The sequence below is a fragment of the Crotalus tigris genome, unplaced genomic scaffold (assembly GCF_016545835.1).
Source record: "Crotalus tigris isolate CLP2741 ecotype Arizona unplaced genomic scaffold, ASM1654583v1 scf7180000018581.846390, whole genome shotgun sequence".
Classification (NCBI taxonomy): Eukaryota; Metazoa; Chordata; class Lepidosauria; order Squamata; family Viperidae; genus Crotalus; species Crotalus tigris.
In genome coordinates this window covers 757,169-771,780 of record NW_024097086.1, presented here as the reverse complement: position 1 = coordinate 771,780, position 14,612 = coordinate 757,169, and the positions used below count along the sequence as shown (strand labels likewise).

The following is a 14,612-nucleotide window of genomic DNA, read 5'->3' as shown; positions in this document are numbered from 1 at the left end:
CCATAAGCATACTTGGAGTCAGTGTATATATTCTCCTTCTCCCTTATTAACAACCTCAGAGCCTTCCATAAGGCATAACCACAGTTTTTTTTTCTGACTAAGGGAGGGAAATTCATCCAGCCTCCAGTCACATTTTCTCCTCCCCATCTACTATCGCATCTTCATTATGTCTCTCTTTTTCTTTTCTTTTTCCCAACTACTTTGCTATGAACAAGTGTATACCTCCTTTTGGCTTTCTCATTTAAAATTGCCCACACTTGATAAGAAATGCTAACCACCAAGATGTTCCCAAATGTCAAGTTTAGGCAAAAATGCCACTGGCTGCCTCTTTTCCCCCACTTCTGAGTCAAAACCTCCTCCAAGCCATTCCTTTGCCCATATTTACAAACAAATTACCTAGTGAAGAGCCAACAAAAGAACAGTCACCAAACTCTGTTTGTATTTGTTAACATAAACTCTTTTTCTAACAGTTTTGCATACAAATCTTTAGTCAAAACAACATAGCTATTTATAATCCCAAAATTTTTCTCAACTTCTTCATTTTAACTTCACAAAAAAATAAACAAACTTAATAAGATATTCTGAGTTACTGAAATAGATTTATATCAAACTCTAGTATTGGTTTTAATATAAAGTTAGTCAAATTCCAATTTAATCAAATTCCATTCAGATGGAAACAAATGTCCATTAAGTAGTTTAAACGTTTACAAATCTAAGCAAAACAATTCAGAGTCATTTCTTTTGGTTGATGGATATATAGGTCTAACTAAACAATTTAAACTCAACAATTTCTCCCCCACCCCAAAAGAAATTGTCCAACAATTACTGTCTCCTCTTTTGAGTAAAAAAATTACAAGCTGAAACTGCGAGAGCAGGCACCAAACTTCACATCCACCCCACTACTCCCAAAGCGGAATTTCAAGCAGAGGGGAAAAAAGTTAAAATGAACAGCCCCCCCCCCTTCTTTCTGTCTCTCTCGCTCTTAAAGCAATACAACCAGCGGAAAAACAAAAGAGACAGGGGAAAAAAGAAAAAGAAATTTTACAAAAATCTCACCACTAAAAAAATAATTTTCTCTCCTTCACATGCATTTGCCATAAATTCTCTCACACATCCTCCATGGAACTCTTCTCATGCAAACACTTGCTATTGCTTTTCAATTTACTTTTAGAACAATAAAATCTGCAGTTTACAATTTCTTTCACAGCCTGGGAGGGAGTGGGTGGGGGATGGGGTTTGAGGGCTAACACACACACTTAGATATCAGCAAATTAACTCAGTCACTTCCATGCTAACTGCTTGCATAAACAATTCCACAAACAAATATTTCATTTCATACTTTCTCCAGGCAAACTATTTATTTTTAAATAAGGTCTTTTTGTGTGTTGTTATCAGAGAGGGTTTTGACCCTTGTCCAAGTCTTGGAAATAACACAAAACAACAGAAACATATATACACAAATACTATTAAAACAACATTTATTTAGACATATGGCTTGTCCTACAAGAAGTGAGAAAAATCAGGTGATTCCAACCAAACATGTGGTTTTTATAGGGCTCTTTAACCATCTTCTATTTTTCTCACCATTCCAATCCCAAGCGTAATGTTCTGGGTGTTTATATATATAAAAAACACACACATCAATTTCGGGTTTGAGGCTAAAACAGGTCTCCCCTTTTAATTAAAAAGGAGGGGAACATTTATGGTTACTTCCAATTTATCCCAGCAACTTCAAAAGACAGTGGAGAAAGACTAAAAGGAATATTGAAGGTGTGAAGGGGAAAGGGAAAGTAGCAGCCTCCTCTCTTCACCTTTGACAAAGGTGAATTGAATAGTCCAAAGAGCCAGATTAAAAGGAAAAAAAAGAGAAAGAAAAAAACTTGCTTTAGTTCTTTGAATTTTCTTTTCTTCCGTGGCTTTAGTTGTTATCAGATAAACTAGCCAACTGGAGGTTTACAAAGTTTTTCAACATTGCCTTGTTGAAGATTATTTGTACTGCTACACATCAACACAAAGCACTACCAGACATTGTCTGACAGGGTTAAATGTAACAGCTACTTGAAGTTTCAAAACATCCCAATTGTTCAAAACATATTGCAGAGGAGTACATTTTGATTTAATTTATTTCTTTAAATTACTCTGACGATTCCCCATATTTTTTTCTTTTTTTCTTTTTCAAGACAGTTTCTCGGCTTCCTTCCTGTTCACTTAATTAATTTGTAATTTTGTAATTAATTTTTCCTTTGGAGGACTAGTCAGGGAGATCAGCCACCTATCTTATTCCAAAATTCCCAAAACCTCTACAAAAAAAAATTACATACCAATTCAATTATTTTTCTTAAATCACTCTATCCTGTATTACAAGACAGTTGCTTGGCTTCCTCTTTTCTTACATTTATTGATTTATTTTTATGCTTATCTATAGAGGACTATAGAAATCAACCTCCTGCCTTATTCCAGGATTTCCAAAGGTGACTGTTGCAATTTCTCCTATCAGTAGAGAAGCATGAAACCTCATTGAATTCAGACATTCAGGTTCCTCAGACACGGACCCCACCAGTGACGATGAAGCACAGAATCTTCCAGGTCAAACACTTAGGAGCGCTCTAAGACTCATGATTCAGTCGTCGCTGGTTTCATCCTGCTGAGAATTGAAGGCTCGCTGGGACCTTAACAGGGGTCTCCAGATGTGGGGGGAGAGCCATTGTGGCTACCTCCACGTTAGGCGCCAGGTTGTAAGGTTTTCTACTTAGCCTCACAATTGCCCCAGCATTACTCAGGAATTTAAAAGAGCCAAAGAAACTCCTGAGTCGAGGTTTCAGCAAGCAAACAACTTTTATTTTGATCAAAATAGAGTTGGGTGACCCCCATCTCTCTTCATGGCTGGTAGAGAGATGAAGGCAACAACCAGAAAAGATGTCTTCTACCTTTTATACCTTTCCAGAACAAAAAGATCGTCTTGGTACTAGGCATAAGATGGCACCCAAAAATAATTCCTAGATGATGACTCATACACAGCAACCCAGGCTCCATCCATAACTCCTTTCCCCCACCTCTTACCTTGCTTTTTTCATATAAGCAATCACCTATACCTAAAGCATAAAACGTTTGCTTCTATATAACTAATTTCCCAATCTAAGCATCTACAAAGCTGCTTGCACGTAAACAAAGATATATATATGTGTGTGTGTGTGTGTGTGTGTATGTGTATGTATGTGTGTGTATATATATACACACACACACACAAAATATCACTACTAATATCAATATTACTAATATCAACCTTAAGCATAATAAAATCCCTTCAAGCATAATAAAATCCCTTCAATATTTTGTAGGAAAGCTAATGAAATGGTTGTTAAAAATGCTAGTGCTGTGGTGTATCAAATGCAAAGCCTATTTAATTAAAATGAGGTTTAATTTTTTTTTTGTACTTTTTTACCCTATTTGCATGGACTAATAGGTTTGAAGCATCTCTTTTCTGGTTAAGAAACACTTTTACTTGTTTTTTGCTTTGCTAATGGATTAATCTGGACTGAAGTGGTGTCAGTCTTTTTTACTTCTGATTTTATGAGAGCTGCCTCTCACAATTATTCAGCTGTGACAGAATCATGGTATGATTTTTTAAATATGATTTTTAAGTTTAAAATTTTGAATACTAATATTGCCTAATATAGTAAAAACTCTAACACTTATATTATGGACTCAGATGCTTCATTTCCTTCATGCATAGATTTCCAGAAATCAAGTTATGCTATTCTTTTGTAATAACCTTAATGACTGTTTTTTTGAATGTATTTATAATTGTTTGATGTTTATTTAAGTTGTAAGGTTTTTTTCTAGTTTTTATTAACCCTGTATTCAGCTCTGGGAAGGAGGGGGGAGAGTGATGGGGGGAAGGGGGTGGGTGGGAGAGGGGGATTATTTTATTGTAAAACTGTAAAAATTTTCAATAAAAAAATAACCTTAATGATTTAGGTTCGCTTTGTATTATTGTATACAGTTTCATGTATCCTAGTTCATGCATTATAATTTCATGTTTCATTTACAATTGGACATGCTTTCATGTATCATGCTTCAAATTCATGCAGTTATTAGTATATTTAAAAATTAAGATATTTTTGAGTCTTTTGATTAATTGAAAAAATATTGATAGAGTAAATAGTGGTGCAATGATTAGAATGCAATATTGCATGCTTAAGGTTGACTCAGCCTTCCATCCTTCCAAGGTCAGTAAAATGAGGACTCAGATTGTTGGGGGCAATATGCTGATTCTGTAAATCACTTAGAGAGTGCTGTAAAACATTATGAAGTGATATATAAGTCTTAAGTGCTAATGCTATTCCTATAAAGGTGGAGAAAAAGAATAAGTGAAGTTTTTTTTTGTTTTTAACAGACAGCAATCAGCTGAAGACCTTGCAAGAGTACCAGCTAATTCTACAAGTAACATCTTAAATAGACTTCTGGTTAGTTATGATCCCAGGATAAGACCAAATTTCAAAGGTTGGGTAATGTATAACAAAGTAGATTTATTTTAATTTGATTGATTTGCTATTCTAAATATTTGTGGCATCAATAATTTGCATGTTAATTATTTATTTCTGTAAATTAGCTAGACATTGGTAGGTGAGAATTGATTAACTATAAAACAGGATATAAACTAAATGTCAGATTATGTATTTTAAATATGTTAGAACATTGAATTTGCTGTAAACAAATTAACATAGCTGTCAATCACTATAAATTAATATACCATTATATACAAAAATTTATATGAATTGCAAGCTGCAATTATTACTTTTTTCATCTGCCCATCTAATATTTGGTCATACTATGTAATTAATATTTTTTTTATAATTTTTATGGCTTTTTTCTGAATTTTTCTTCATAAACTAGAACTGGATGTATATTCATTAAAGAATATAGAATTAGAATTACTTTTTACTTTCTGTGTATTTATAAATCTTTTATTTAAGAGTCAGAAACAAAAATAAAAGGATGAAAGATGAAAGAGAGAAAACAGAATAAAAATTCTTATGCATATGTTTTAGGAATTCCAGTGGATGTAGCAGTGAATATTTTCATTAACAGTTTTGGATCAATACAAGAAACAACTATGGTGAGACTGAGGTTTATTTATTTATTTGGAAAATCAATATCTTTCTTCATTAAACTTAGTAGTCTTGATGGGCAATAATGTTAGAAGAAAGAATATCAGAATAGTTAAAATTAAGGCAGTTAGAAATAAACACTCAGAATGACAGTTTAGAATCAAATGTCTTTATCAGCATTTTAAAAAGTTTGGATGAACATTATTCAGGGGCAAATGCTAAGGAAAAAACAGTCCTAAGAAAGGAATGATCTTCACCTTTGAAACTTCTATATTTACTATATCTGCATAACAGGTTAAAAAATTTCCTTTCTTTATTTGTTTATTTATTTATTTTTAATTTCTTCCCAAGGTTGACATAGAGTTATGGATTGATGTGTATAGCTATACTGAGTGGATGTGATAAATGTCTTTCTATCTGATGCTTCTAAGGCACCAGCTAACTCATTCCCACAGCAGTTAACTTAGTCTCTACCAAATTCATTTGATCAGTGATTCCCTATGTCATTAGAACAGAATCATGAGAACAGTGTTATTTAAACAAAGGGTTTTAAATTTTAATCACTAGTTGAATTTTTACCAAAATGTTTCTACGTTTCATTCCTGGTTTGTTTTTGTCAAGAGTAATGGTTCTAAAATGAAGGAAGTGAGATATTTAATGAATTTGCAATAATCAATGACATACATATCTTTCTGATGTCAAATCTTCTCTTGATTTTATTTTGAAATCTCCCTTGGAAAATTCCAGTATATCATCCTTGGTTAATCATTTATGTTTAGTTATCATTTCTCTTGCTTAATATGCTTCTCATCATAACAGCTACAAAAGTACACAATTTGGGTTTACTATATATCTATTCCATATTCTGAATATGGCATGTCTAACAAAATGATTTTTTAAATGTACATTATCATTAACATTAACCGTAAATAACCACGCCACCCAAACCTCAAAACATGTCCTTATACAGGTAACTTCAATATCTTCTATTTCTTATAACAGCCATTTTTTCATCCAAGCTAAAAAGCAGGCAACAAAGTATAATTTCAAATCAGATAAACCCAAGTTTGTTCTTTTTTTGGCATTATAACATCTTATACTTAGCTTATGGCTTTTTATCCTGCTGCAAAAGTTTAACATGTTAAATGGTTCATCAGTTGTCAAAACAGGTATTGTCTGGAACAAAAATAATATCTTAGGTAAAACATTATCCCAAAATGATAATTGTATATTTTTCCATCTTAACATATCTTTTAACTTCATTGCGTGTCTTAACATAATTATTTTGAAAAAGTATACAATTAATATTTGTCAAATTAACACCCAAATATTTTCCCTTTTCTTGAATCATGAAACCAGTTTTGTTCATCAATTTTGTTTGATCTTGTATTTTACTTTTTTGTCTCTTCAGTTTATTAATATTAAAGCCAGCTAAATGCTAATTCTTTTAATTTTCTCATTTAATGGATCTTCCAATAGCAACACTTTTTAAGTTTTTATACCCTTTATTCTTTCATCTTGTCTTATATCTCTATTCAAAATTTCAAGAAACAAAATAAACAAAAGAGTATCTCACATTATTAAATCTCCATTAACAATAATGTGTGGTTTCTGTGAGGTACAAATCAATTTACCCATTTTATAAATCCTCTTCAAAGTTAATATCTTCCAAAACTTTGAATAAAAAAGACCAATTGAAATTATCAATAGCTTTCTCCACATCTAAAAAAATTAACACACCTTGTTTTTTATTATGGTGTTCCAAGTATTCTATAATGTCTAATACTATTCTGACATTAGCTTTTAATTGTTTTTCTTAGATATAAAAGGCATATAGATATGATAAAAGCAAGTGTGATTTGCAAAGAGAAATGTATGAAAAGATGTACTTGGTCCAAGTCCTGGTATCCAGGACTCCAGAGACCCTGGCTTCCACTGCTGTTGATATATATATATATATATATATATATATATAGTCTGCCTATAATAAAACTGGCATCCATGATGTAATAGTGGATGAGACATTTTCCCTTGTTTGTATTACTGAAAACTGAGGGGCAGTTCCTCTCTTGGAGATGTGCCCCAAAAGCTTTATATATGGCATTATCCGTTGACCCAGGGCTGGAAGAATGCTATGGTAATTGTAATTAATATTTAAGAAACTCTAGTGGTTTTTAGAACTGTTTTGCAGATTTTCAGATGTGAAGTCTTGTTTGTGAAGTTGGGCTGCAGGGATCAGAAAAGAAAGTTGCTTGTGAACCAGTTTCCTTGCTTCATAGCCCTGTTTGGGGTATCATGGTCTGTTCTGACTAAGGAGGGGTTGCAAAAATACCTGCAGGCCCACCTTGAGTACTATTCTAGTAAACTGTCTGATAAAGTTGATCAAATTTGCTTGGAGGTCAAATTCAGCTGTAGAGATCCTTCATTATTGCCTGAGGAAGGGTCTGGCCCAGTTATCTAGTAAGAGTTCAAACCTGTCACCCAAGATAAAGTAGACAGAGTTCTTGGTGCAAAGAACTTTGCAGGACCACTTACATCCCATTGTTTCTTTGTGCCCTGTCATATTAAATAGAGACAGCATATTCCCAGGGCCTTATATCAAATTATGATCTCTTATTGGGGCCTTATATATGGCACCCCAGAGATCCAGATGACCCTTACCTTCTTAGCTTTTTACAAAGTGCTGCTGTTTTCCAACACATCTGAGCTAGGAAATTTGTCAAGCTCTGGTCATGATGTGGTTTTTCTGATTGGGATTTATTGTTTATCTCAGGCATCATAAGTCAGCATTTTTAGCTGTTGTTTTAATTCTTCTATGCTGCCTTGTGAGATGGTAGCCATATAAATTATTTAACAAAATAAATAATAGTATTGGTGTAAACTGGATTTAATATAGTTCATTTTTCTTTTTTTGAAATATAATCTTTATGAATTTTTTATGTAAGTAAAAGATAAACATGAAACATTAAGAAAAGATTTAAAAGTTAGAAAAAAACAAAAAGTGCAGAAAGTAATACAGGTAGAAAGAAAAAAGTGAAAAAAAAATTAAAGATATGACTTCCGATCTTCTTTATATCAGTTACAAGCAAACCTATCTCTCTTTGAAATTGTATTACAAGGTCAATTCTTTTTTCAATCAGCAAATCCGGAATTAATATCCCCCCCCCCATTTTTAGCAAAATGTTTGTAAAAGATTTCTAGTTTTTATAAAAGTGCTTATTGCTTTATCATATTTATTGATTTGCCATTTTACCATTCTTTCATCTTCACAACCACTTTCCCATTGTGGGTATTTCAGTATTTCTCCATCTTTGTGCATATAGTAATCTTGTCCCAAAAGTGCTTTTCATAAAGGCAACTGGACTTTCTTGGATTTTTTTTCTTTTTTCTTTGAAAATATTTTGCTTCTTATCTATGAAGCTTCTTTAGTGGATGAACTGGATGATTAAGAATCTCCATAGGCATATAATAATTTTGCTACAGTTACCATATAGAAACCAATCTTCCATATCCCTTCTAATTGGACATCCATAAATCCTAACAAAAGATGTTCTGGCTTCAATTTTATTATTTTTTTAAAAAATGTTGTATTATCATATGTAGAATAACAGAATAACAAAGTTGGAAAGGACCTTGGAGGTCTTCTAGTCCAGCCTTCTACTCAGACAGGAAACCCTATACCTGTGATGGCGAACCTATGGCACGGGTGCCAGAGGCGGCACTCAGAGCCCTCTCTGTGGGCACGTGCGCCATCACCCCAGTCCTAGGCCTTCAGCTGGGTTTTATAAAACCTTTTCACTTTAGGCCTCCGCTGCCATATGCCAAAAAAAAAAGGTTCAATCAATCAATTTCAACTTCTTGTGGGAAAAAAAAAGATCTCGCAAAGTTGGAATTGATTGGTTGAACTTTTTAGTCCCACCCAGACTGCCGTTACCACCGCAGCCACGCCCACCCAATGGGCCACACCCACCCAATGGGCCATGCCCACCCGGCACCCAATGATACATAAGTGGGTTTTGGGTTGCAGTTTGGGCACTCGTTCTCTAAAAGGTTTGCCATCACTGCCCTATACCATTTCAAACAAATGGTTGCCCAGTCTCTTCTTAAAAACTTCCAGTGTTGGAGCACCCAGAACCTCTGAAGGTAAGCTGATCCACTGATTAATTGTTCTAACAGGATTTAGAAATAAGAAAATTTCTCCTTAGTTCTAGGTTGGTTCTTTCCTCGATTACTTTCTATCCATTGCTTTTTGTTCTGCCTTCAGGTGCTTTGAAGAAGCACCTTTGACTCCCTCTTCTTTGTGACAGTCCCTTAGATATTTAATACTGTGTTTGCTTTTTCAATATCCCTACAATTTTTCACATTTCCAAAATTGCCTGTAAGTATCTTATATATCTTACATAATTTCTCTGGTATCATATACCAACAGTTCATCATTTTTTTAAAAAAATATTTTTTGCAACTTTTTTATTTTTATTAAAAAAAATAAAATACAAATTCTAAAAAAGGGAGAAAATAGAAAAAATTAAATAAACAGAAGTACATAAAAACTACATTAAAAAAGTCATAAACACACATATATATTATCTCTCCTAATTGAATACTGATAAATATAGTGCAACAATATTAGTTTACCCCCATTGCAAAGCAAGCCCAAGCTTTTTAAACTTCTAACTCTATTTGCAATTTATTTTTTGAAAATATGTATGTCTTTCAAAAAAAGTATATATTCTTTGAAAATACCATCTTTGTCTCTACAAACTTAAATTTATCCATCATTTCAAAACTATTTTTGGTAATTTCCTTTGTGTTATTTAATTCATTTTACAGAGGTTCTGTGTTTTTCTGGGCAAATTACTCCAGTCCAATCTCCTAAGAAACATAATTTTCATAGGATGATTCTATAAGTTTTTCTGTAAATCCCTCAAGAAATGTAGCTTAGTTATCCTTTGTTATCAACTGTAGCAGATCTCTTTTAACTGATTCAGTCAGTTATTGATGCTGTGACATTCTTCCCCAATTGTTCAAACATCCTTTGTAAAATCTCAGATACAATACCTTTTCCTGTTAATTCATCTGAAAATGATCCTCTTCTGTCTTCTGTTAATGTTTGCTCTTTTTTCTGGTAGTGGTCATTTTTCTTTGTTTAATTTATAATCCAGGAAATGGACACAAAAAGTAAAAGAGGATTCTTTGTGTATGATATTTTTTTAGTTCCTTTTGGCATACCATAACTTTTATAGTCATGTGGTCTGTTGCAGTTTCCATGTTCCCTTATTAATCCAATTTTCTTCTACAGCAAATTTAAACAATCTTCTTTCCAAAGAGGTAGGTTAATTATTAATCTATAAGTACTTTAAAATAAACAATGTTCCTATTTTAACTGTCATGATTTAAACTTTCTTAATCCAAATACTTGACAAGGTTTTGCTTGTACTTTAAAAAAAATCAATTTAATTATTTCCTTAGTTTTTATTTTAAATTTGCCCAGGGGTTGAAAATACACTCACCAGATGGCTTAAGGTGCTCTGTAAATTGGTTTCAATGTGCTATAGAAAATGGATTGTCCAAATACAGTGGCCTTTAAGCAGGCTCTACTGGAGGCTATGAGCTTGATTATTTCTTCTGCAGCTCCCAGCACTCTATCTGCAGAATTACCTGCAGGATCTTTCCTGCTGATTTTCTCACAAGGATCTGCTTGCTGAAGCACAAGTGTGTGATTTCATGATTTCTTGTCTGAAGATCCAGGGGCAAAGATCATCACTTGGCTTCTAGTCTTTGCCTCAGCATTATCCTCCCTACATGAAGATTTGTTAGTCCACCGTTTTTTCTGTCCAGATATCCCCGTATATTTCCTTTAACATTGTCTTACTTTACATCTTAGTTCCTTTGGCTTATATCTCTTCTTTTCTAAGCTTTGAATTATGCTGCAATATAGGAACAATATAATGGATATCTACTCTACAGTATAATGCAGACATGTCAAACACAAGGGCCGTGGGCTGGAACTGGCCCATGATTGGCCCATATTTGGCCTCGGGGCCACCCCAGAGACAGCAAGGTTCAAGTCCCCTCTGGCCTGACCCTGCCCAGCCCGGTGCCCCTGAGGCACAGGAGGTGATGAGCATGCGGGGGCTGACAGTGTCTGGCAGCAGGAGCTCCGCAGCCTGCTGTGACCACTGGGACGGCCCTCCAAGCAGCAGGCACTGCAGCAGCACTGACTGGCGAAGTCAGAGAGGGAGGCATGTGATGTGGACTACTGGATGCATCTATTCCATTCCATCTGTTTTTGCTTGCAATTGGAAAGCAGGTTGCCGCTTGTCATCTCCTCGGCCCCCTGGCGGATCTTGCTCTTGGCCTGCGCATGAAGTGTGTTCCCCTCATGCACCCGACGCACCTTGGCCCCACTGTGCATGAAGAAAACATGCTCCACACATAGGCCAAGGGCAAGACCCATGAGGGAGCCAAGGAGATGACCAGCGGCGACCTGCTCTCCAATTGCAAGCAAAAACAGACAGGATGGAGTAGGCACATCTGGCAGCCCACATCTTGTGCCCCCCCCCGATTCCACCTGCTGCCAGTGGTGACAGCAGGCTGCAGAGTTGCAGAATGCACCTGCTGAGAGTCCAGCAGGCTGTGGCTATTGATGGACAGTAGAGGCCAGTGGTGTCCAGCTGTAGCTACCCTGCCTCCTGCTTCACCTTGTCCCACGGTGGTGGCATCCCTGCCCTGCCCCCTGCCTTGCCTCGCCTCACCCTGCAGAAGAAGCCTTCTGCCACCATCCCACTCTCCAGAGACCAATCCCGCCTGGCCTCCACAGGCGCCCCCCTGACGCAAGCGATGTCCAGGTGGCCACACCCACCCAGTCAGCCATAACTACCCCACCACGCCCAGCCAGTCGGCCATGCCCCCCTGGCCCGCTGAGGGCAACCGCAATGCTGATGCGGCCCTCAATGAAATCAAGTTTAATACCCCTGGTATAATGGATACCTATTCTGTGTGTTAAATGATGTACTATAGGGACAGGAACAGTATAATGAATATTTACTTTATGTGTTAAATGACATTTATCTTTTATCCTAACCATGCTCATCTCTTTGTTTGGGCCTCTAATAAGATTTTCCACTGATCACCAGCAAATTATTCTTAAAATTCAAACATGGCTTTAGAAATGTATTCACTATATTATTTCTTGCAAGCACTTAGGCAGTGAGGCTTGAGTCCAAGAGTGATGGTGCATAAAATTTAGCTATACAAATCTTTTCAGTGACTCACTGATTTAATGAAATAGACATGTATTATTGATCATTATTGTTTATTAAATTTGCTTGCTGTCCATTTCACCATGAGGCAAATCCATATATGGATTATGTAAATGGTTTCTTGATTTAAGCTTTGTGAGTTTTGCTAACATTTCTCTCAACTGAATATACCAAATATCTGTTTTAAGTGTTAACATATTAATTCAATAAATGTAACAGTTAATATGCTTAATATATTTCAAACAGGATTACCGAGTTAACATCTTCTTAAGACAGAAATGGAATGATCCTCGGCTTAAGTTGCCCACTGATTGGAAAGGATCTGAATCACTAACAGTGGACCCTACCATGTTTAAATGTCTGTGGAAGCCTGATCTGTTCTTTGCAAATGAAAAGAATGCTAACTTCCATGATGTCACTCAAGAAAATATTCTCCTATTTATATTCCGTGATGGAGATGTCCTAGTCAGCATGAGGTATTTTATATATTCTACTGATTATGAATAATTTTAAGAAAACTCCATAGCTATAGACTTTTTGTTTTAAATAATATTATCATAAGTAAACAAGGTTTTATAAACCAGAAAATTGGACTGCTTTAATAAACTCAAGTTAGAGTGCTTGCTCAAATAGTGATTATTCAAAAAGGCTGAATAATCATCATGCCTCTTGCAAGCCACAAAATCAAAATAAAATGCAATATAATCGCTAGCTTAAGCGCTTGTATGTTTAATACACGTACATAGTGTGACTATTTCTTATTTCCTATTTTCTGTTATTTATTTATGTATTTAACAGAACAAAGTAAGGAAAAAATCAAAAATGCAAAAAAGAGGTGCAAATGTGAATATTAAATATAAGACTTCTTGTGCTGATATATAGTACACGTATTTAAATTTGAACATTTGTCTTTCTAACTTATGGCACATTTGAATTGCTTCCAAATTTCACTTTATATTTCCAGATTATCTGTTACTCTCTCATGCCCATTGGATTTAACTTTGTTTCCTATGGATACACAGCGTTGCAAAATGCAATTGGAGAGCTGTATGTAAATTACATTTTACATATTTTACGTCTGTCTGTCTGTCTGTCTGTCTGTCTGTCTGTCTGTCTGTCTATCTATCTATCTATCTATCTATCTATCTATCTATCTATCTATCTATCTCTTATGCTTAATAATTGAATATGCATGTTCAGTACAATGATAGAGCTTCAGATCTTCCAAAAGTGCACTCTTCTCTTATAATTGACTCGACTCTGCCTTGGTGCCTCTTCTCTTTCCTTCGACCGTTCTCATAATTATGGAATTCTCTAGAGAATAAATATTTGTACAATATATCTGAAATATAATAACTTATGCCTTGAATGAGAATTCTGGGTTGATTCATTTGATCATCCCTTTGTTTCCTTGGCTAGCCATGTATTCTCAGGACTACACGAAATTATCAAATGCTGTTTCTATCTTGCTTCTTCAAAGCCCAATCTTCAATTTCAAAATGTGTCACAGGGAAACCATTACCTGTGGCACATCATAGCATTTGAAGTTTTCATGGTTATATATCAAATACTAGTTTGTGGCATATTCCTTAACTGTTGGTTACTTCAATGTTGACAGCACAATGACATTATCATTTTTTTCTAAGCACGTTCCAAAGCTTGACATGATGAATATAATTAAATGCATTTCTATAATCAATGAAAACGTACCCGCTTCCCTTTGGTATTCGTTGTATGTCACACCATATATGTGCATTAGCAGTAATGTTTCATATTCCTTGGCCTTTTCTAAGCTTGAACAAATGGCATCTCCTTTTCCATGATCCAAAGCATTATTTGTTAGCATGTTATATTAAGAATATTGTGCAATAATTTGCACAGTCTGTTCTTTGATATTAGTAGATTAATCTTTACCATTATGTTGTCCACTATGACATTCTCCAGATTCAATGGCATAGCTTGGTTAGAGCCTTTACTGATTCTTTTTCTGTTGCTTTCCATATTTCTGTACGGGCAACATTTGACCTACAACCATTCTTTCAGGGACTGAAGTTACAGTGGTGCTGAACGAATGGTAGTTACATTTGGTTCTTTCAAGACCTCCACAGTCATGTGATTGCAGTCTGTGCACTTGGCAAATGATTAACATTTACAGTGTTGCAATGCCTGTGATCATGTGATCATAATTTGCAACCTTCCTTACTGGCTTCTCCAGAAAGGCAATGGGAAAGCCAGCAGG

At 35.1% G+C, this 14,612-nt stretch overlaps 1 protein-coding gene across 3 annotated transcripts in view; it reads left to right on the top strand.

The window, feature by feature from the left end:
• LOC120313117 (glycine receptor subunit beta) overlaps positions 1-14,612 on the top strand; it is a 70,953-nt gene that overhangs the window by 29,933 nt on the left and 26,408 nt on the right. For all 3 annotated transcript variants that reach the window (XM_039354658.1, XM_039354657.1, XM_039354656.1), the window contains exons 3-6: positions 4,397-4,503; positions 5,052-5,119; positions 12,620-12,849; positions 13,338-13,420. In XM_039354658.1, coding sequence (XP_039210592.1) covers positions 4,397-4,503; positions 5,052-5,119; positions 12,620-12,849; positions 13,338-13,420 — 488 coding nt within the window. The remainder of the gene's footprint in view (positions 1-4,396; positions 4,504-5,051; positions 5,120-12,619; positions 12,850-13,337; positions 13,421-14,612) is intronic.